We start from the raw sequence: 24,065 nt of genomic DNA on the forward strand, positions 1-24,065 counted from the left end.
ACTGAAACGAGCACGTGCGTTGCCATTTGTTGCTTGAATGTGCGCGTATCGGTAAGAGATCTTAAAAAAAACGTTGCAAACGCGCTCAACCCTCCATGGGGGTACATTGAATCAGTCGTGAGATGAATCGTTTAATTGCGTCAAATCACCAGTCTCGAATAGAGCGGTATTATGTACAAACTGCAAGTGCTCCCTGCCGACCAGTACGTCCCTCCGTCTGTCTGTTTAGGGTGTAAGATATTTATTCAGCCAATCATCTGCAATCACCATTCGAATTCATCAGTTGTCAGTCTTATCATATCACTATTCTATACCCAAAATAAATACCCATTTGGCGAAGAGCGCTTAGCTTTCCGTCTAATTTGTCCATACGAAATGCAGGCCGCTTCCCTGCAAAGAAAAGTTATAGTTTAAACAATAGCGTAAAGCAATAAGTAGTACAGTTTACAACCACATACAGCGAGCATAATAGCTGCAGCGAATATCAGTAGACCCCGAGGGAACGCATAACAAGCGCACCTAGCAAACGGTGATAATGCCGAATGAATATAATACATTTTAGCGCTAGCATGTTAGATAGTCTAATTTTTTCGAACAGTAAGCAAATAATTGATAAAATAAAAAAAAACACACAAGCATAAGAACAATCGGCGAACACATGTTTTACCCTTTCCCATAATCTCGCCTGTCAGTGTCCTGTAGGATTGATTCGTTCACCATCAACCAGCAGTCGCGGTGGTTCATTGGACTATGTTTGTATTCGTTTTTCGTTTATGGTTTATTGTTTTTTTTTTCTTTTCCGCACTTTATCGCTGGCTTCCCTAGACATCCCCACCTACACCTGCCCACTCACTCCGTTCATTTGCAATAGATCCGCTCATCCTTTGCCGTTGAAATTGGAATGAATCGCATAAATATCCTTTTTTGTGTGTACGCATGCAGCTCGGTGTGTTTCGTTCGTGTTTTTCCAGCTTTCCTTGCACCACCCACCATGGGCGCCGGCATATGCCCAAATGTATAATCCGATCGCCGATAACTGTGCGTAACGGTTCGCTTGAAGCGTTACGAATGAAAAGCTTGCGTAGTTAGGAATGCAGCTTGACGTTTGTTATAATTTTCCTGCTTTTAAAATATCGATCGACCGCTTGGTCGTGCACACAGTGAACGAGGCGAGTGTAAGCTAACCTTCCGATCGCTGCAAAATTGGCCAGAATCGAACGTAGCTGTTTGTGCATGTTCCGCGTTCCGCAGTAATGTAATCGAGCCGACCGGGTCGGGAAACGAAAGAAGCCTGGCAGGGAAAATGTATTGCTCCAGCGGGAAATCACTTTGGTCGAGACCCCCACGTAAACACAGAGCCCGGTTCGGACAATCGGGGAGGAAATATGTGCGCGTTCCAGCGACAAGCCAAAATGTCATAAATCATGCATAACTTTCAGGCGCGCGATGAATAATACATAAACGGTGCTTTAGAGATATACGAGCATTGTTAGTAGTTTTTTTTTGCTGTTTGTTTCCTTCCGTACACACATACACATCGTTTATTTATGTACCCAACGATGCACTGTGGGTGTATGGAAAAATTCTAATACATTCGATAAGAACCAGTCTGCAGGTTTATTCAAAATATTAAATTCCCAAAACGGAACTTAATTGTGTGGCTTCGAGAAAAAAAAACCCGTGCCAAGGGCAAGGGTTACAAAGCTACAAGCTACTTTTCGTTCGATATTGCAAACAGCAAATGCATTCCATTTGGCAAATCCTGCTGATCCTTGCTAAATTACTTTTCTCTTAACAACAAAACACAATGCACGAGCATTTCTTCTCGGCGGTACCAGCAGCTTAACATCCATAGCTGTGCATGTGTGTACGCCTACACGCACGAGTCGTACAGGCGTCGGAGCGACTTTAAATAAACACTTCGGTGCGACTGCCAAATCCCTTTTTCCACCCCACTGGGGGTGGAAGAAGGATTCGCACGCCGGCTAGAACCCGTCCCGAACGATTTCCATTGGTGCGAATGTGATCGAAAAGCAATTTCGGGGCGATTTGCCCGCAAGGACCGGAACCGTTTCCGAGTGTGCCTTCACCGACCCGACGAGTGACCTTGACGGGTTGAAACGATCCAGCGGCAGAATCTAAGATACTGTTCATCCTCATCCTCCCGGACACCGCCACAAATGGATTCGTCAACCGTTCCATTCAATCACGAGCGAAGTGTATAACGCCTTGGCTCGGGATGAGGAAATAAAAATCCACTTCATCATTCGAACGAAACGTCGTGGGCGGTACCGGCATTATCCCTGTGTTTTCCTGCCCAGCAGGGTAGCAGGCGTGCTGTGTATATTTTTTATGTTTTGCACAATTTTCCGCACTCGCACCCGCTGGCGGAAGTTTCGTAAAGGAACGCACGGCCCAAGGACCCACTTAATCAAATCCCTATCCCGGTCTAACAACCCGGCATAGCCCGGCCCGATGGAGACGTTCGTTTAATGAAGGTACACCGGAGGGTTTGGGAGTGAGCAAGAGCGTACACAAAAAAAAATCGCTCACCATTAATCTCGAGAGGAAAATTGATTCACGGAACAAGCCATCGATTTCCACCGCAAGCAGCCAGGCAAGCGTTTCGGGATTGAATTGTGCAGCGCGCGTATGATTGAAAAACCGAGCATCCACTCCCACCTCCACCGATACACCGATAATGTTAAAATATCCTTTCGAATCGCATTGCCGGCGTGGGGTATTTTTTGCGCTCGCGTGCGCGCTTTCATTTAAAATGCTCCCGGTTGAAAAATCATCCACGGGATTCGGTGGCGGCAGTCGGAGCTTATCGCTGCTTAAATTGAACTTTTCTACCCTGCCCAAAACGAGCCGCGGCTATTTAATCAGTCGCAATAAGGCCAGCCCGGATTAGCCCATAAAAACCGCGCACAACCTGTCAACGGGGCGCCAGTCCGTGGTTTTAAAAATTTAAACACCACGCCCAAGAGAGCCATATTAAAGCTTGCCCTGGCCTGGTGCCGTTGAATAATTTATGCACTTTTTAATATCTCAATTACCATTTCACCGCACACCGGAATACCGTTCTTTATCGTGGTTTTCGATGCTGGTCGGTGGAATGGTTTTACACTTTTCACTTTTCCCAGCTGACCCTAGCAAAATAGCGCTTTTGGTGCGTGTTTTTTTTTTGCCTGTCTTTTGCATTTCGAATCAAGTTGTCCTTCCACCGCCTCGTTGTTCCGATTGCGTACCATTTCTGGGTTGGTGTTTCGACTAATTTTGTTTCCAGAATTTCTGTACCATTTTGTGCTCAGAGCGCCTACCTTTCCGAGAACGGAATTCCAAGCGAATGCCAACCACCCACGCAGGATGTGTGTGTGGGCTATATTGTTTGATTTCGGTGTACGTTTAATACGTTTCTGGTTCACAGCTGCACCTACCCGGTGATTGTTAATTTTGCGTGAAATGTGACGACGCCGATGTATTTTCAATTTCAATCGTGTTTTTGGTTTTGTTTATTGAGAATTTTATCAAAGGTTTATGGGCAAAATATGGTCGAGAAAAATAAGGAACGACTAAACAGATAGCAGCCATCTTCACTGGCAGTTGATTATGAAGAATTAATACGTAATAACATAAAATGCATTAGAAAGTCACCATTAGTAACCGTAAATATGCTTAACACCTAGCTTTGTTTCCTAGCGAATGCCGATTAGATTAGATGAAATTATTAACCCCAATATGCATGGCTCTCGTTTTCCTCTTCCTATAATGTAATCGACTTACTCGATCGTTCGATCAAAATGACTTACTAATAACATATCCTTCTTATGGTATCGTTTTCTATTCTCTTTCTCTTTCTCTTTCTCTATCCCTCTACATCTATCTAACCTGCTATCTTAATCCTTTTTCCGATCTTCTTACTGGTTTGATTGTGGCGGTGTGTGCGACATGTGTATGTATGCGCGCGTGGGTATGTGTGTGTGTTTGCGAATCGATCTGTCCTTTCGACTCCTTTCCGTAACTCCTGCTCTCCTTTCCTCTTTCTATCCCTCTACCCTTTTTTCGGATGGTGATGGATGATGACATCTCTCGATAACGCCGCGGGAAAACATGGGGATTGTGGACTGTACATTTACAACGTGCACACACACGCACACCGCCAACGCACACACCCACAGGACGATTTCAATATCGCCACCTCATCTCTGCACGCGCTGAGCAACAGCATGACGCTGGCACGGAACAACAACGACAAGCAAAGCCCCCACTCGTCGCCCCGGTTACCCCGCCGGCAGCTGCAACAATCGACGCCACCACCACCACCGCCACCCTCGTCCTGTCAACCGACCTCGCAGGCACCCTCGGCCCCGATCCTCTCCGGGAGCGACATTTACGCGGGTGGTCCTTCGGCGGCCGTACTTCTGCTCGGCATGTCCTCGAGTCCTGGCCCTGGAGGTGGGGGAGGGACGCCCGTTCCGATGGGGCCCCCCACAGCATCCGGTGGCACCGGTTCCGCCTGCACAACCTCCTGCCCCGGGACGCACGCATCCTGCAACTCATCGCCCTCGTCCGCATCCTCGACCACTTCTTCGTCCTCGTCGTCCTCTTCGTCCTCTACCACATCCTCCTCGTCCTCTTCCTCTTCCTCCACGTCCTCGTCGTCCTCGGCGTCCTCAACCACCACGTCATCCGGTGCCGGTGGCACAGGAACCTCGACGGTATCCCATCCATCGGTAGCTACCGGACCGGCACCACCGACACTAGCAGGAGCTACCGTGTCTCACACGGTCAACGGGAACCTGGCCACACACACGAACATCTCGCTCAACAGCTGCGGGGCCACAGGAGGCCATAGCAACCTGGTCAAGTGTAACAAATCTTCCTCCTCTTCGCTTCTACCACAGGGTGGTTCGAGCGGCTCCGGAGCCAGTGGTAGCGGTGCTGGTGGTGGAGTAGGTCCTTGCGGTGGATCTCATCAACCGCCACACCAGGCTAACCGGTTAAGCGCCCCCGTCGGCAGCGGTGTGTCCGGTGTCGGTTCCGGCGGTTCCCCAAGCAGCTATCTCATCCTGAAAGCACTCAACAAGGCGCTCTCGAGTGAATCCGCGGCCACCGGATGTCCGGGTGGTTCGATGGAGTCGATCTACCAACACGGGTACCGGCAGTGCACGACGACACCACCACCATTGCCACCACGGAAGTCCTCACCCGGCATCCTGGCCGGTGCCAGTGACGCACGTCTACAAAAGGGAGCGGTTGCGTGTGGCAACCGAGTGGTGGGGACACCAATGGCCACCTCAAGTCAAACACCGCAACACCTGCATCCAAGTAGCGCACCCAGGAGTGCGAATCAAATCAACGGAGCCTCGAGTATGGGCAACCTCGCGAGTCACACAGGTGGAGCGTTACATCTCAGCCGCAGTTCGGAGAATCTTCCCTCGTTGGCATCGACTCAACCACCACCACCACCGGTTCCGAAGCATCAAAACATCGTGGTGACCACACAGGATCCGCAACACACCGTGCAACAGCTGCACAACGCCGGATGTCCTTGCTCAAGCAACAACACGCAACCGTTGGTAGATCCTTTTGCGGTCGGTGATGGCGTCGGTACGGACAAAGTGATTGTCGGACCGGCGGAGACGATCGTCGGTATCATTGATACGCGGCCACCGGAGGCGCGTCATCCGATTATCCTGAAGGTGGACGAAAAGCCGGACCAGAGTCTCATTCTAACGGCCGCCCTAACGCCTAACAACGTGTACCAGTTCAAGCCGACGAGTGTATCCGCTAGCAGTGGCAATTTGAACGGGCTTGTCACGGTGCAAGCCGGATCAACGGCCAATGATTCGGTGCTAGCGAGCGGTGGTGGTGAGCCAGCGGTCAGTACGGCAGCAACGATCGTGTTTAAACCAGCCCCAGCTCAACCACAACCAACACCACAACGACAACCCCAGCCACAACCCCGGACACAGTTCACACAACCGGTTCAACCCGTACAGACGACACCGACGGTGGCCAATGTCTCAACAACGGCGACCACCTCAAACAACCACCAACGGCATCAGTCGCTGCCGGCGAACAGTGCGGCGGTTGGGGCGAAGATCCTGCCCCATCCACCATCGAAGTCGATCACCTCCTCGCAGCTAGCGGCCTCGGCAGCAGGACGGCCATCGTCTTCCGGTAACGGCCATCCGTTGCTGTACGAAAACGTGAGCCTAGCGTCGAGCGGACCGCTTAAGGACTGCCCCAGCAACCATCGGCAGCATGGTAGCAACAACAACAACCACCTGGCGAGCTCGGGGAGTGGTGGAGGCGTGGGTCCTGAAGGACGTCCCGGACCAACGCTTAGTTCAGCGCTCAACAACAACAACAATCCGAATGTACCGTACGAGAACATCAACCTCGAGTACATCGCGCGGTTGATGCAGGAGGGCTACTCGAAGGAGAACGTCATCACGGCACTTGGGATCTCGCGGAACAACATCGAGATGGCGTGCGACATCCTGCACGAGTTCGTGAGCAAGAGTGGCGGCGGTGGTGGCTGAACCGGTCTCGCTCGTCCTGGCACTGCACAATCATGGGAAGGGATCGAAGGATCGGAGGGCCAAAGCAACTAATGGTGCCTCCCGGTAGAGGATAGGCACAGGCAGGCAGGCAGGCAGGCCATGGTCCTGTAGCATAGAAAGGACTCAATGTACATACGACTCCACCATATAACGAACAGGCTGTACATGTATATTAGAATGCGCGGTGTGCATTAGCACGTATGTTTTACAATTCATGACGATCGTGTAGCAGCGAATTAGAGAGTGAGTGCGTGTGTGTATTATTCTTTCATCAAATGAAAGCATTATTTTAGTTCCTTATTGCGAGATAGAGCCTGTAAGCTTACGTTGAGACGATGGGTGCAGGCGACTGTTGTGAGGTATTTTTCATTTAGTGTACATAATAGTCTGTTTTATTTTGCTTAGCTGCATTCAGCTTTTTTCCCCCGTTAAGCCCACCTAAATTAGGGCTCTTCCTGATGATCCTCTGATAAAGCTAAGGGACAGTTTTGCGAGAAGCAACGTCCACATAGTGAACATTCCTGAGCGACACGTCCGCGCTGACGGTGTCGTTTGAAACTAGCGCACAAATGGAGTAGGAACGATCGGGATATTTCTCCCAGCAAACCGCGTGAAGGAACCGTCAAGTGTCAAGTGCGGAGACGGGATGAGTTACCATCCGGTTTCCGATATACGGTATACGACAGAGCCGAGTAGTGGCCGGTGCCAAAGAAGAACCGAGGAAACGACGCTCGTTGTTTCCGGTAGATCGTTTTGTTTCGATTTGTTTTAAGATAAGAGACCATCGAGTCGATGCAACAATCCTACTAGTCATTCGTTTGTGGTTCCCGCGCGGTAAACCCGGGAGTAACATGTATTACGAGTACAAGTACTGCACACTACACGAAGTAATTGAACCGAATCTGAGTCCGAACGAGCGTACATTGCGTACGCTTTCGCCTATCCTGAATTTCTCTCTGTCTGCCTGTAGTACATCCACCGCCCAGGAATTTATGCCTCCCCCGTTTAGGACGGCACGAGGCGCGACATTACGTTGATATTATTAGGCTTTAATTTATCACTCTTTATCTGTGAAGAAGTAGTTCTTAGTACAGCAACGAAGAGCACACGACGGATACGGATTTGACGAGGATCCCCGCTTGCAGCTGTACCGCTGCGGAAAGCATTTAGGAGTGTAACCGATGAATTGATCGATGTAAACTGTAAAAAAGAACACCTCTTATTTCCTCCCGTCTCATCATCCTTGATCGGATCCTGCTGTTGAAAGGCTGTAAGCGCAATAGCGAAAGGACAATGTAAGCTTTCCAAGTCTTCTTCTGCTACGTTGTCCTATTTAGTGCCGATAATCGGTGGAATCAATTTCTTATCATGTAACCTTTTTAATACTCATCAACTAGACCTGCTCCTTCTCACCGGAAGGAGCGTATACGAATATCCTTCAAGAATTCTCCCTCCCCTATCTCTCTATCTCTCTCTCTGTGAACCGTTTTTAGCACAATGATACGGATACAGAATTAAGTTAAAGGTAATTGTAAATAATGAAACTAGCCAAATAGTGCAAGCGCAGAAAATAGGGACGATTTGAGTAGCGTACGGGCGTACCAGCATGGCAATGAATCGGGACAACCCGTGATTGTGTGCTGTGAAGAGAAAAAAAATAATGCAATCAACCATGTTGCGATCGAGGAACTGTAACCAAATGTGACATAAAATGAGGCGCTGTTTTTAAAATGTCGCAAGCAAAAGAGATGTGTGATTAGTAGAGAGAAAACGATCATCTAGATGAAACGAACAGCAAATGCAAACCGCCAGCAGGCGAACGAATGAAGATCATATACATAAGTATATATATTTTTTATACATTCTTCGAGTAAAGCTAACAGGATAAAGTATCGCAATTTACGAGGTGAGCAGAAGTAAAACAACCACACAAAAAACTACCAACTAGCATTCAAGAGGTACACGACATAAAAGACCAGTTTAATAGCAAACTTCACTATAATCAGCCCCCTGTTCACCCCCAATTGTCGTTTGTTGCTGTGCATCACCGTTCGCGACTGTTTGTGTGAAGGTGCGTGTGTGGGAAGTGATGCTGAGCTCTTATCATGTCCTGTCAGAGTTCAAGCAAAAGGATAAAATCTGCCTCCTAATAGAGGAAAGATGAACATGTCACACACTACAACTACCAATAGTTTCATGTTAGTACACGATCCATTAGGATCTGATTATTTGCAAGCGTGCAGGTCGAGATTGTGAGCGCACACTGAAAGAAGATTAAAGCAAAAAAGGATATTAAAAATGTCTCTCTCCACGAGGCTGCACAATGTTACAGAATATTTGCACATCATTTGTCTCGCGTGTCTGCCGCAGGGCGACATTTAAATAGACGAATAACCAAGGCAGAAGGATTGTGGCCCCAGTTTCGTAAGCCACGATGAGATCTAGCTTGCCACGCACCACCACAGAGCAGCTGAACGGAAATACGACAAACCCTCCCAATGGAACAGTGTACACTAAACGTGAGGATGTTTCACATCCTGCATTGTCAGATTTGGGATCAGACAAATCGAACGAATGCTAGTAGGTCTCGTTGCTACGTTCCTGCGATGCAAATGGATTGTGAAGGAGTACAGAAGCAACCGGAACAAATAAACATACATGTACGTGTATCTTGAACCAGAGCGTATAACAAGGACGAGACACGGTGTTGTTTCGTTCGACGGCTGAGTGCCCCTGACATTAAACGACAGTTTCCATGGTGACGGTATGTTTGCTCCAGCCTAGCAACGCACTCTGGTCAAAGGAAAAGGTCATTGAGAATCCGAAAACCTACGCCATCATCCTGCAACCCAAGCAGTTCTGTTCGTTCCGATTTGTCTGTTTGTGTCCCGCGTTTTCGTTCTAGGATCCACAGAAGCTTGAATCCGTCATCGTAACTGCACCCTGAAGAGGATGTGCGCCTGATGGCGGAGTTGCACATCATCGGCGAGTTGAGGACGGCAGTGGACTTCGACGAACCGAATCTGTTTTGTCGGTGGAGTATCCAATTCGGTTCGAACTGGAAGGCAATCGAGGGCCACACGGAGGGTCAGTCCTGTTGCAGTACGGCTCGGATCGACCACAGATCGGACTTTGGCACTCCGATTGATCTACACCTTGCGACGAGAGGTCTCCAGGGTTGGCCAAAGTTGCACGTCGAAGTTTACGCGGTTAACGCGCTCCGAAACTATTGGCCCGTTGGCTACGGGTTTGCATTTGTGCCGGTCCGACCCGGTCATCACCGAGTGCGTATTGCCACGTGGCGTGTAACATCATCTGCGTTGACCGACGTGGTCCGCGAACGGTTCCATACCGGCGGGATTTCGCTTGCCAAAAGTGACATCGCGTTCTCCGGCATCGAGCGGTACAAACTGCTCACGAGGACAGCCGGTACGGTCGAGGCCGAGTTGATGCTAATATTCAAAAACTTCGCCGAGTATGGAGTGGAGCTACATTAGCCGGTTGGTCGTGGTCCTGCTACTGCTTGTTTTTACCGTCCAGGGATCTGATAGGAACGTGCAGCGGTTCGTCAAGATTGACGTGTCTAAGATAAACGTGAAGAATGCTTCCGATCCTAACAGCGCTAACACCAGCACAACGACCGTTGTTAATGAACCGGTGACGGAGGCATCGACCACAATCTCTACGGCGGAGCAAAGTACCCCCACTGTGACTTCTACGACTCCTATTCCAGCTTCCACGGTGTCTATCCCTAGTGATCATGGAACCACGGCCAGCCTTCCCACATCGACTCCAGGCGCAGTGCCAACGGATCCGTCCCCACTGCCTTTTACGCCAGGACGTGCCGCAAAACTAGTGCCCGAAGGATACTACTGCCGGTGTGACCTGACGGTAAGTTTTAGCGGCTTTCGTGATGTAAGTCATTGTCACTATTATCATTTTAGATCAACGCCTGCGACGTTAACTGCTGCTGCGATATCGATTGTGACAAGGTGATGCTCCGATCGTTCGATTGTAATGAAGAGACACTCCACAAGGACGAGTACCACCACAACGAAGGACTTCAGTCGTGCCGTGTCCAAGGTGGCCTGTTTTGTCTCGTCGAGCCTATTTATGAGGAAGGTGATGATAGTGTAAGTAAATTGGCAGAATCTGTACCAAATGTTGCGACATTATTAACGGATTCACGTTCTTATTCACGTCTCTTTTTCAGCACTACGACACAAAGCGACTACCACACGCCACTCGTCACAAGTGGAAGGACTTATTTCCCGTTGATGTATCTCCATCTTCCTCCTCTTCCTCGGCAGAAGACATCCGGTACGATCAGTACCGTGTGGACGACGTCGTGTACTTTTACAATGAATCCAGCGAGCTGGTACAACCGTTCGGTAAGATAATTGACGTCCTTTCGAGAACAACAATGTCCTTAATACCAACCTTGCTTTCTTTTAGTCCTTCCATATTCTCTTACCGGAGGTACCTGCCAAGTGGAGCAACCGGTGCGTTTCCTACGCGATAGAATCGATCTCTGTCGGCGAACCGTAGACGAACTAGGTGATTTCAATCGTGCGTTCCTACGCCACCACGCGGCACAGACGCGCTTCTTTCGTACGCCCAAAAAATCAACCGTCATGGAACGGTACTGTGCGGATGATGTCGATTGTCTTAATGCGACGCTTTCGGTTTGTCACTCGAATGGGAACGATTGGAACTGCACGCAGGATGCGACGAACAGCAGTAGTACTAACACTATGGCAGAATCAATCGAAAACGATTCCGGTGTAAGCTGTCAAGGAATTGAGATAACTTTCATCCATAACTATACCCACCTTTTAGAGGTGCGGATGAAGATAACTTGCCAGTCATATCCTGCTGATCAGGAACTCTGGGAAGAGATCGTGTGGCAACGGATCACTGTGCGGTTTGCCGATACGACTCCTCCAGGGAAAAGCAACGTTATCCGATCAGTGAGTGGTAACATAGGTTACCTCACCGGTAAGCCGCTGATTGTGACGCATATGCAGCTACCATCGAACAACACTGCCACAAACCAGGATACTCCTGCCGAAAACATGCCCAATCCCATGCTGGCGTACTTCACCAACGGAACGCGTCTACCGGATGGTGTTTTCCGCCTACGGGTACCCATGAGCCGCAGGAACCGGTGTGTACCGGTCAGCATGGAACATGGAATGATCGATTTCGGAGTCGATTCACATCATCGTTGCAATTATGTTCCAATGGAATTCACCAACCAAACGGGAAGCCCCCAAAATTTCACCCGTTTCTGCTCCGATCTACAGCAGGGTCTATACGGTCAGCTGCTGCCCGGAGTTCATCGCATGCCGGCCACATCCGCCGGCGAAGGATACGACCGGCTTAACCTGTACCTCTCGAAATACGCCAATCCACGTAACCGCACCGCGGACTGGGTGCAGGTACGGTCAACCAACGTCATCGCAAGCGCCCAACCCGGTGCTGAACCGTCCGACCCTACCGACGGATACTTCACCTGCAGTAACATGCTCATCAACGTGGACTATCGGTTCTACTATGCGCGGGAACGTGTGAGAGGCGTACGGCATCAGGCCATCCTGCGAGATGCAGAAATCGTGTTCGGACCTCGGGTCAACTTGCGCTTCCGGCTGGATGAGGACATTCGTGTGCCCATATTCGTGCAGGTACAGTTTTTCGATCTAACATCATCGTCGGTTGGTGTCCTGTCATGGCCGGAATTTACAGTCTTACCTGTGGTGTCCGGTTTACTAATCATCATGGGGTCTTGTTAGAGGTGATCGGATGTTTTACAAAAATGTGTTTGTCCGTACTTCAACGGTTTCGGTGTTCAATTCCGTTCTGTATCTAGTATTTTCCAAAAATATGGCGTCCTTGTCGAGTATTCAAACAACCTGACGACATTTGGTCGCATATAAAGCGACAAATTAGATGATCACTTAAGAAAACTGTAAACATTCGTAATTTATTACTATTTGATTGCCGAACACGTGTTTGGAAAAGTGAATAGAATTTAATTTACCATTTAGTTACGTAAATGTTCGTTTCTTTGGCTCTTATACTAACTTATGAACTCTGAAGAAATCTTCGACCTGCATAAAAATGCCTTTATATTTACCAGAAAACTATGAACTAAATTAAAACCTGTGTTTGTCTACTCTTTAATGTCCGGTAAAAGGCACACTTTTCATTACGTACTCTACTAAATTAACAAAACCTGTAGAAATTGCATCTTGGGTACAGGAAGGTCATGGGGGGTTTGTACCACTATCGGTGGAAAGAAATTAGACGATGCCGATGCGAAAGATATGGCTACATCGTCGTTACTCGATCAGTCCCATCGTACGTGCCACACTCTGGTACTCCGTCCGAGCGACGTAACATCCAGTCATAACACGTTTCCCGTTGTACGCCATCCGCCCATGCAGCACTCGCCAGTTGTCGAAGATCAACACCGTTCCGGGTGTCAGCTGGAATTTCCACTGCTCCTCTTCGCGGTAAACCTCGGCGGCGAGACGTTGGTAGTCGGCGTAAAACTGCGGCACTGCGGTTGGTGCGAGTGTCCTTAACGGGGCGCGATCGTACGGGTTAAAGCGTATCTGCTCGATCGCATCCGGTCGCAATGGATGTCGTTTGAGCACTGGTGCCACGTACCGGTGGTGTTTGTCCTCCTCGATGTACTCCGCCTCAAGCGGATACTCACAGAGCCGCCCGTACGCCGCCGAATCGGATTCACGTAGCCGTTCAGCCGCCCGGAACCCATCGACAAGAATCGTCTCACCACCCTGCCCGTTGAACTGGATGCAGTGCAGTACCTGCAAACCGGCTGCATCGCAGAAGTACGTGTTGTCCGTGTGCGGTCCGAGAAAACCGTTCGTGTATGCCGTGTCGCTGTGGTCCATTTTGCTTTCGCTGAACGTCCACATATCGCCGAAGAGCGTCCGCTGCACCGGGAAGAGCCGCTTTACGGCCATCTCGGTGCTCGGTTGGTTTGGGGGTACCTTCGTGATGAGAGCAAACCCGTACGTCACCAGGCTGCTGACGATCTGCCGCATCACGTCGTCCTCGCAGAGTAAATCATTTAACGTTACGCGAGCGTACCCGGCGGTGCTGGCGGTGATCGCCTCCCGGTCCCACAGAACAAGCTGTGCGTGACGGTATTCGAGCCTCAACCGGAAGGTGTCGACCTGGTTGGAGAAGACCACGTCGAAATCGTACGTTGACTGGTGTCCATCAGACCCTATGGGGAGCCGTGGAAAGTGGAAGAAACTATGAAAATTGCTTAAGGAAGCAGGCGAGGAAATCACTTACATTTTATGTCGATGCGCTGTTCTCCTTCGTTTACGTCACACGACGCAGGTTTAATGTCAAGCGGAAGCTCGAGGATCGAGGTGGACCTTTGAAACGTGGTCGCATTATAGCAGGCGCTGCAGTGGCAATGATCGCGCAGCCACACGTAGCTAACTGATGCGGTTTCTTTAGTCGCCGGGTTGCAAACGGTGAGAAACCGGCTCTCGTCCAACGATTCGTCCGCTTTGCCCGGGCACATTGCTAAGTATGAGAAAGGAAAGATTAGCGCACTTAGGTCGGTCCAAACTTCGCTTTGATTAAAGAAAAGAACACGCGAAATAACGCGTTTCATGAAGGCCCAAAAGGTCGAGCTGATCCTGTTGATAAGTGATAGGCGGTTCATCTTCCACACGATTGCGTCACAACCGTCCTACTAACCTTTATCTTGCTCGTCGTCCAGCCGCAGCAGACGCTCGTCTATGCATAGGGAGCCACCCTGATCGTGCAGTTTCTGCTTCAACCGCTGCAGATTTTCCGGCGTACACTCGAGTAATGCCAGCACCTTGGTGCTCGTGGCAGCCTTCCCTTCGTCCTTACGATCCTCTTCATCGGCGTTCTTTGACGGAGCAGGCGTGTTATCAAAGGCCAACTCATCATCCGTTTGTGTGGTGGCGCTTGTGAGAGTGCCCTTTTTGCGCTCGATCATGAACGATGGCCCCTTGACCCGTTTCAACAGCAAACGAGCCTTTTCAGTTGTGAGGAGTCCAGCACCCGTACTGAGAGCGCCCGTAATAGGTTTTGCAATCGCTGCAGAGAGCAAATTGTTTGTGTCTGTTGGGGAAACTTTCGCTTTCGGTTGTCCCTCGGCTACGGCCGATCCGGACGGGATGGAACGTTTTGATAGGTACCGCCTCTCAGTGCTTTTAAACGTGGCCGATTTTTCGACACGTGATGGCGCTTTCGCCTCGTTCAAGCCTAGAAATGGTACTCCTGAAGGACTGAAGGATTCCTCAATAAAATCATTCAGCTCGATGGTGATGCTAGAGGACTTGCCCATTTCGTCCGCTTCTAGTTTTATGTGGTGCGACTGGGATAAATTCCTTTGTTCCTGGCCAGGGATTTTCGATTCGTGCCCATCATCAACGAAGGGCAACGAGGCCGGCATTGGCGCGCGTAGCAACGGTGGTATTTCGCGATTCAGTCCCTCCGGATCGTTCAGGGTGGTGAGGTTAATAGACGGCACCGCCGTTATGTTGATACTTCGGGAAGCTTTGTTCTTGTAGTCGGCATCGCGGAAATGCCGCGAGCAGATGTAGTACCGCTTCCGGATGATTTCTATCGGCAACCCGATAAAGCTGTCGATAGCCAGAATCTGTCGCCATTGCTCAGCCCGTTCGTTATCGGAGGGAAATTTGTGTACCAGAGAGAACTTCTCGTTCTTGCAACACGGAACACAGCAGGATCGTAGCTTGTTCATGATTTGTTTCTAACTCGCCGGTAACTGATATGCAGCAGCAGAATTTAACGCATTCATTAGAGCTTTAAATGATAACCGTTTTGAATACGTTGCAATTTCACTTAGCAGGTGGATCGGTAATTGAAAGAAAATTGTATTCAACTAATAAATAACAAATGACGCTGGAACCTGCAGTCCGCTGGCTTACGGAAATTGTTGCAACGCGCTACAACAGAGAGTATCAACATTAGTTGTTGAAAGGTATAAAAATAATATGTGCAGTCCTTTTCGTCGTACGTAAACCTTTAGATTACACAGATTAATCAAGCATACCTTACTCGCGTGTTTGAACGACTTTTCTGACCTGTAAAGGACACTAAACAGCGAGGATAATAGGTGAAACTAGCATTCAATTCAAAAAACAACGACAGGACGCCTATAACGACACCTACCAAAACAATAGTCCATACCGGCTGTGACAGCGCAATGTCACTAGCGATGTCTGTTTCCTAAATAGTAATTTTTGCTATTTTTTGCAATTTTTCTGCCTGATTTTCGTTTTGTTTAAAAAATTAATGAAAATTTTTACGTTACACAAACTTCTTGGGTATGCATACGATTGGAGAAGGCGTGAACGTTTTACAATACAGCCTGCGTTGAAACATTACAGGTTGTGAAATGTTTCAGCCCAACCCAACCCGCCCAGAAACCAGCGAACCCAGTGGTATAGACCGGTGCTGTCGGAACTGAAACCGCAGCAAGAAGTAGAAGACGACGAAGACATTCCTTACCGTTTGTGCGTGTGTGGGCAAAAAAGGTTCCACTAGCTGGCGTACTGTGGTGAATTGTTTTTTCCCGCTGGCGTGTGGAGTTCTTCGGTGCTCGAAATTCGTCAGCAGACTTCGCATATTCGGCAGCGGATAAAGGCAGACCGCAGCAGCAGCAGCAGCAGTTCGGACCCGGAGATACCTCGACGCGGTGTGTATGCGTGTGTGCTACGTGCTAGTGGGTGGTTTTTTCGTGTGTGCTCAGCGCCTAGATAACGCCGCGGCAGCAGAGCCGTGTGTAAATTTGCCCCGTGTCACCCATCGCGAATCAGTGCAGCAGAGCGAAAACGAATAGAGTAAAAAAGTCCCCATTTTGACGGCAGATGACATGCCCGTAGAGTAGTCATTCGTGTGTGCAGCAAATCGGCCACCCTTTTCTTGAAAGGATCGAAAGTGAATTCCTTTTTTCGTTGCCCGTTGCCTCGATGTGGGAGAGGTAACCAACCGCGAGCGGGTGATGCGTGCGAAGACGGGCATAAGGGTGCTGTGTGTTTGTGAGTGTGTGTGTGTGTGTGTGTGCGTATAAAGAGGGTGGGGTGAAGAGGCCTGTGGGAGGCAGCGAGGCCAAAGTGATACAACGTAACCAACCGATGGACGTGTAGATTGAGTAGAGCACGGCTGTTGCTGGCCCATCCAACGAAATGTTCATATGTGCACACACGCACACAGGCACGCATTGTTCAGGAAGGGCGACGGCGGAACAACGAGCAGAGTGTTGAAGGCGGCCGTCCCCAAGGTTTTCGCGATGTTCCGGACGGTCATTGTGCGGGCGGAACCGCAGGCAGTGCGAGCTGCTCACAGCACTGGCAATTGAGATTTCGCCGCGAATGTTGTGCGAGCGCGATATGCGATGAAGCGATGATCAGTGCATGATGAAGCGTGAAAGAGAAGAAAAATCATCGCACACCAGCTACTCGCGGGAGTTTTTTTTTCTTCTTGTGTTTATTCGCTGGTTGCACTTCTCTCCTGTCGATCGCGCACGATCCTGCTTCACCGTGCATCTCCCCGTGCTCCGTGCGCTTAGTTCCGGTCGCTCAAGGTCTCCCGCAGCCTCCTGCTCGTGTTCCATCTCGCTCTCGCTCGCTCGCTCGCCTGCTTTGACAGCGGCTGTACAATACACATGTGTATTTTTTTAGCGCACCACCTCTCCCAAGGAACGATCTCTTTTGGTGGCAGGCGCGAGGTCGTACTACGCCTCACCCACGGATTCGGTGGCCTCGCTGACGGCACATGTTGATGTTGGTCAGAAAAATGCGGGCGTCACATCATCGCCTTGCAAGCGCGACGTGCGTGTGTGCAAGGACTGCAGGAAAAAAGGAAACTCCAAATCTCCTCCCAACGTTGGTACACCACGGGTGATGAAAAAGGGCTCCCGCGTGATCATCCGTGTGCACTTGTGTGTGGTGTGTTTGGATTCTTCGCGCCTGGTACATATTTCTCTCTCTTTCCTCCGATCGCGCTCTGTCTCACTCCCTCTCTCGCTAGCCGTCTCGCTCTGACGTTGGTGTGTGTATTTCGAACGATGACGTATCTGGTTGGTGTGTTGAGTCAGCGTACAAAAATGGCCCACAGGGAGTCAATGGCAGTGCTAAATGGTGGGCCGGAAAAACGAAACCGAGCGGCAGAAGGAGGCAGGAGGAAAACCGTGCTTAGCTTCGTTTTCCATTGAGCAAGCAATTTGGCGGTGGCGTTTTGCGGCTGCGCAAGGGCGATCGCGAATACCGCGTAGGGCGCATCAACAAACCCTTTCTTCGCCGTTTCAACCGAACGTAATATCGAGGCGATGAATGGAACGATCGTGCGCGTACGCTCACCCTTGCACACAGGTGCAACGGTCAAAGAAGAAAAAGAAAACAACCCGTCGCCTTGAATCGCATCGATGCACTTGACGCAAGCATGAAAAGATCCTCGTAACCTGTGCAAACGGAGAAAGCGACCGAGAGGTGATCGGAAAAAGGGACACCCTTCGAACCATTGAAAGGAAGGGATGGTTTGAGCCATTTTCCGTGTAATAAGGTTGAATCGCACGCGCCATCGACTCGACGTGCGATGATATGGGTTTCAACCCATCCACAGAAGAGGCAACACAGGAAGCAATCGTGGTTGGTTGTGATTCATGCCCCATTCAAAGGCCACAACCCCGGGGTGAATAATTTGGTTTTGATCAAAACCACTTGCCCGCGAAAGACCCCCAGGGTGTGCTCAATCATCGCGAGGGGTCGGTCATTGATCGGCTCGAACCCTCCAGATGATCGCGGTTTGCCCTTCGGCTGCATGGTCACACAAACCGGAAAACGTCTCGCACGGATGCGGGAGAAAGTGGCGCTAATTTCGGTCAATTGATCGCAACCGTTTCCCATGCCTCTGGAGTGTGTTGAGAGAACCAACAAAGGGAAGTCGCGGGGTTTCTCCTTTTTAGCTCTCGTCACTCGTCATCGTCGGAAGTTCCTTTCACGGTGTGAAAATGTCAAACAACGGTCGGAAAGTGTCGATCATGAAAAAGGGACCCCTATCGAACTGGTACAATAAATCCCCTCTGGTCGCTATGGATAAGGATTTAAATGACACGAGGTTTAGCTGACTAGCTGAAGTTTGTTGTTTTTTGTTTTGTTTTTGGCCAACTACTCGAACTGCAAGCCCCGTTTTTGGCAGTGTTTACTTTGACCTCCTCAGCTCGCGACGTTCTGTTTATACGACCATGCTCTATTTTTGGAGGGGCCGTGAATAATATGGAAGCCGCTGGCTTGCGGTGATCGTAAAAACAAAATCGCTTACGTCAGTAGCTTTCCCGGTAGAAATGAAACGCGTTTCCAGAACGCGCGCGCTCGTATGTGTATGCATGAATGCGTATGTTAACAGCAATTCCCCGGTGCCTTAGCTAGCTCAACTTTCTTATCTACCAACCGCTGATAGCAGCGTGACAGACGAGTCATGGGTGCGCCAAAAATACGTGTGTATATGTGAAAGTATTGGAGGACAAAGAGTGAAAAAAAAACAAGATTATCTCATCGCTAAACTCTACCACCTTACATATGTTGTACGACGAGGTTATGCGTAAATTCGTGGACAAGTAGGCCACTGCCAAGATCAGATGACTGTGTTGTCTTGCAGGCAGCAGTTCCACCCACAATTTCCCGTGAGAATGAGCTGATAGTGAGTTTGTTTGTTCCGTTTTCCCGTTTTCCTGTGGAAACAATAGCACGAAGTCACGTCAAGCAAGGTGGTCCGATAGAGACGCCCGGGTTTTATCCGTATTAGCTTCCACGATATCGTCCTTTTCGGGGGGAGCTTTGAAATAAAGCAAGACAGCTTTAAGCATCTGCATTACTCATGTTTTTTTTCTCTCTCTCTGCAGGTTCGCCGTATTCTGTATCAATTGAAACTTGTGGAAGGACATCCACTGCATCCTGCTGCCCGTCTGACCGTCGCGTCTAGGCGTTAGTTTGAAGCCATCCGTGCCACCACACACACACACTCACATATACAAAATGCAAGCAATCAAGTGCGTCGTCGTTGGAGACGGTGCCGTCGGTAAGACGTGCCTGCTGATCAGCTACACCACGAACGCCTTCCCGGGCGAGTACATCCCGACGGTGTTCGATAACTACTCCGCGAACGTGATGGTCGACGGCAAACCGATCAATCTCGGGCTGTGGGACACGGCCGGACAGGAGGATTACGATCGGCTGCGGCCACTGTCCTACCCACAGACGGACGTCTTTCTCATATGCTTTTCGCTCGTCAATCCGGCCTCGTTCGAGAACGTGCGGGCGAAGTGGTACCCGGAGGTGCGCCATCACTGTCCCAACATACCAATCATACTGGTCGGGACGAAGCTCGATCTGCGGGACGACAAGAACACGGTCGACAAGCTGCGTGACAAGAAGCTGGCCCCGATCACGTACCCGCAGGGGTTGGCCATGGCGAAGGAGATCGGGGCGGTTAAATACCTCGAGTGTTCGGCACTGACGCAGAAGGGACTGAAGACGGTGTTCGACGAGGCGATCCGGGCCGTCCTGTGTCCGATGATACCGCCGAAGAAGAAACCCAAGTGTAACATCCTCTAAAGATCGTGTTCGATTTACTATATATATATATAATTTTTTCTATTACAATCGCGCTTTTGCCTAGCTCCTTGTTGTCGTGGGAGGGGGGGCTGGTGTGGATGTAGGGTGCAAGAGGGACAGGCACTTGGTGGAAGGTGTTTGAATAATGGTTGATATTTTACAACCAGCTGCAAACACTTCCTAACCGGTGTGGCCTGTCCTCCCTTCGTCTCCAATCTCCCAGTAAAAGTAGCCCAAATTGATCGAACAGAAAAAGAGAGAGATAGAGGGAGAGAAACGAGACAAAAAGATTAAAAAAAAACAAGGATTCCCGTAGAAGAATTGGATCATCCGTAGAAATAGCTCCTCTCAGCACTCGAATGAGGAAGTTCTATCCCTTCTGCCGAAGAAACGTTATGCTGGCATATTGACCCAAAAGTCCTTTAATCACAAACTAAAAACTGGCAAAGATGTTTTGCGCGAATATCCTGTGTTTGAAAGCGACACACAGTAATTGGAGCTCTTGAAACGCGTCCTGAAAGAGAGGGAGTAAATTCGGTCGGATTAGCAAACAAAAATACAAAAAACGCAAACAAAACACATCTTATCCAACCGTCAAGAAATGTCCCAGAGCTATGCAGCCGACAAAAAAATGCTCCTGATCCATCATCCTTTCATTCATCACCCTCGTCGTTATCATCCACCATTCGTCGCCATCATCGTAGGCATCGCCCGTCTCATCAAGAGGCTGTACGTGGCGCCACGGATTCTGTGCAGCCTCCTTCATCATCGCCCCGTTGAGTTATTTTACATTGGTTTTATTCTATCAGTGGGAGGAGTAGTCAAACGAACAGACACTTGTATATTAGAAGCGTACGCGAGCGCTTGTGGTGGCTGTAGAATTCGTCACCGTATGGTGTTTGCTTTATCGTCCGGAAATGGTCAACCAATGCAATGGTCGAGTCCGACACACAATGAACAAATTCAGGATGGGTGAATAATGATGGCGTAACTCGACGGCGGTTTTTATGCAGCAACACCCCCATTGGCAGCACAGCTCGCTTCAATCGCTTTCACTGATCAGAGGTTTCCTCGCAATGGCCAGCTAACGGAATGTAATGGAACGTAATTTTTCCTTCATCGCACTTTTTTCGCGCGCTCGTCCATATGCTGCAGAAGACGTCTTCGTACAGCGGTGTGGACACGCAAACCGAGCAGATGAACCAAACTCGAAGGTAATTATCGCGAACAATACTAACTTCCACACGCGGAAAACACACCAATCGAAAATTGCAGCATCGTTCACCCAGTTTAATTGCGTTTTCAGTAAACTTCGGTACTACGGTCTCTTTTGCTGTCTTCGGTTGCTCTTTGAAACTTATATATCCCATTAGTTTTAATTAGCTGCTCCGTTTTCACTCGCACGCTCAGCTAGATGTGGGTCAGCGTGATGCACCTACTGTCGGTAGCTATGCGATGTTGTCTCGAATGGGCGCACATAGAGCTGCAGGGGTGTTTTGGAAAACATGCGATTCGCATAGACGCATTTTAATGTGCGTCAACTAGCCTCCGCAGCTGTAGGGAACGATCATGGTAGATATTTAATACTTTCTCCATTCCTGCTGATCAAACGAGATATAAGTTTCCGATACGATTGTAGTCTACGTTAGACGAGAGAGTTTAAAAGCATCACTCATAGAGTGCTAAATCATTTTTGTCGTTATCTAATATCCCGCATGGTTCTGGCCTAGGGTTTTTTTTATCTTTGAAAATAGCCTTCTACCAATGTTGACCCGACAGACCTTTCCAGGGTTTGATATTTTATCGGTATTGGGCTTACATAGATTACTTTACACGGGCGTGGCTAATAAGAATTTCTATAGAATTTTGGCTTCTATCTTATCTGAAGGCAAAATGTGGCACTTTATCTATGTGTACTAAATTCCTCTGCAAAATTTATGATTATTATTTTGTTTAGCGTGTTTATGACTTTCCGTTTTCAATATGCGCTTTGATGGAACGAAAATTCAATTCACTTTATTTTTTCTTGTTTCAGATATATGCACCACATGGTCAACTTGTCTAATGTTGAATGCAATTTACCAAGGACGAAACTACGAAAACTGAATCTACAAAATTCTCGAAAACCTCTCGCGTCGATTTCGAAGCCTCGATACCAAGAACAAAAAATCGTGTTCAGCGCATCACATACCGAATAATATGCATGTATACGTTGGTATTGGTTATAATTTCCTAATTCATAGTTGCACAGGCGCTCAATGTTCTATCTATTGTGAATGAGAGCAAGCTACTAACGATTTTAGGTCACGTCTTTTATTTGAGAGCAGATTTTATTAACCAAATTCATTTGAAAGGATCGATTCACTCCCTAAGTGTAAAACATTTAACCGAACGAAGTTCGGCAGGTGCAAAGAAATCGATTTTATTTGGATGTGTGTATTTATTTTCATTGCACTGCATTCTTATCCACGAGAGCAGGGCAACCACATATTTGCAATTATCCTATCAATCAATTTAGGATGAATCCCGTAACACTACTTTTTAGTTCTCATTTATACGTGTGCATAGCTGTTATTTTATAGTTTATTTTTTTCTTTATATTTTCTAAAGGATAATGAATTTCCTTAATTTTGCTCATGATCAATTCCTTTTCCTCCACGGAATGAATTCCATAAAGAAGAGGTCATTCAAAATAACCGTCAATGCTAGTTGCGAGTTAAACACGAGTTATGTTCGTTCGTTTGGTACTTCCACAACATTTCATTAGACAACAACACCGGATGCGAAAGCGGAATATGTCAGTATCTTCCATAACATAACGAGTCGACGTTGCGCTGAGAGTAGCAATAATAGTACCGAAACTTATAGAATAGATACCCCGAGTTGATTCATCGAGGATCATGCGACAAAACTGAGGTATCATGCGGATAGTGAAGAGTTTCAGTCGAAACCTGGGCGTCCTGTAAGTGACGCCGTAAAAGTCGAGAAAATACGCATATACAGCTGAGTAATGCAACAAAAAAGCGACATACAAACCCAAAATCAAACAAACTATGTAAGATAGGTGTGTAAAACGAAAATGAGGCCCAATGACGGCACGGCAAAAATTGGGCCCACTAACACGAAGAGGAGTGCAGTGTTTAATACATGTGTTTGTTGTTCTAATGAAATAATGACACATTACCATCCTACTAAGAATTTCAGTTGACGGTAAAAACGAAACTAAACACGGGCTGTTACTAAACCGATCGCGTGTGCTTTCCATATCCACACCGGAGTCCTAACTGCGCAATGAAGTGCTGCTTCTAGCTGCGTCACATAGCTTATGCAGTGGACCACTTTGATTTTATGAAGAATGCATTCTTCCCTCTCCAACGCTTTGCGAAGATGAGAAAAAAATCGTATATATTCAGTAACTGCATCTTCTCTGCAGCTCGCTGATTCTGCAGCAATAGGTGGAACGAGACCAATCGTCTTTATTAACTTGTTTAAATCTGATTTGTTTGCCACTCCCACTCGCTGTGTAAAAGTGTATAGATGTTTTGTTGTCAGAGCATGAGCTTTTTGTATGCTGCGGTGTATTCTTTTCCAGACCACGTGTGCCCTGCTAAGTCACGGCGAGAAAATCGGAAACTTTGCTCTGATTCGTAACGAAAGTGGGCACGAATTCCGTAACCAAATAGTTGTAAAAGTGAGAAGACAAAAAAAACACACACAAAAGGCTAGAAAGCAATGCGAGCCAACGCATGTGAAAAGAAAAGGTAGAAGAAGATAAAAAGTATCCTTTCGGTAGGGATGATTGCAATGGCGAAATTATAGCTAACACATTCTTTCC

At 48.5% G+C, this 24,065-nt stretch overlaps 4 protein-coding genes across 4 annotated transcripts in view; 3 read left to right on the forward strand and 1 right to left on the reverse strand.

Annotated features, from left to right (window-relative positions):
• LOC128724899 (uncharacterized) overlaps positions 1-12,657 on the forward strand; it is a 65,385-nt gene extending 52,728 nt beyond the window's left edge. Inside the window, exons 8-13 of the mRNA XM_053818619.1 lie at positions 4,182-6,543; positions 9,522-9,975; positions 10,049-10,463; positions 10,517-10,705; positions 10,786-10,963; positions 11,028-12,657. Coding sequence (XP_053674594.1) covers positions 4,182-6,543; positions 9,522-9,975; positions 10,049-10,463; positions 10,517-10,705; positions 10,786-10,963; positions 11,028-12,364 — 4,935 coding nt within the window. The 3' untranslated portion in view covers positions 12,365-12,657. The remainder of the gene's footprint in view (positions 1-4,181; positions 6,544-9,521; positions 9,976-10,048; positions 10,464-10,516; positions 10,706-10,785; positions 10,964-11,027) is intronic.
• Positions 9,536-10,069, forward strand: LOC128727459 (B9 domain-containing protein 2). The gene has a single exon (XM_053821375.1). It carries the CDS (start codon positions 9,536-9,538, stop codon positions 10,067-10,069), a length of 534 nt encoding a protein of 177 aa, XP_053677350.1.
• A 256-nt stretch (positions 12,658-12,913) lies between the features above and the next one.
• Positions 12,914-15,357, reverse strand: LOC128726007 (uncharacterized). Its single transcript, XM_053819785.1, has 3 exons — positions 14,319-15,357; positions 13,902-14,141; positions 12,914-13,830 (listed from the first exon to the last, which is right to left on the reverse strand). The coding sequence occupies exons 1-3, from the start codon at positions 15,355-15,357 to the stop codon at positions 12,914-12,916; spliced, it is 2,196 nt and encodes a 731-aa protein (XP_053675760.1).
• A 794-nt stretch (positions 15,358-16,151) lies between these two features.
• Positions 16,152-20,295, forward strand: LOC128727012 (ras-related protein Rac1). Its single transcript, XM_053820867.1, has 2 exons — positions 16,152-16,314; positions 19,519-20,295. The coding sequence occupies exon 2, from the start codon at positions 19,652-19,654 to the stop codon at positions 20,228-20,230; it is 579 nt and encodes a 192-aa protein (XP_053676842.1). The 5' UTR covers positions 16,152-16,314; positions 19,519-19,651; the 3' UTR covers positions 20,231-20,295.
• Positions 20,296-24,065: the final 3,770 nt, after the last annotated feature.

Source organism: Anopheles nili, chromosome 3 (assembly GCF_943737925.1).
Source record: "Anopheles nili chromosome 3, idAnoNiliSN_F5_01, whole genome shotgun sequence".
NCBI lineage: Eukaryota > Metazoa > Arthropoda > Insecta > Diptera > Culicidae > Anopheles > Anopheles nili.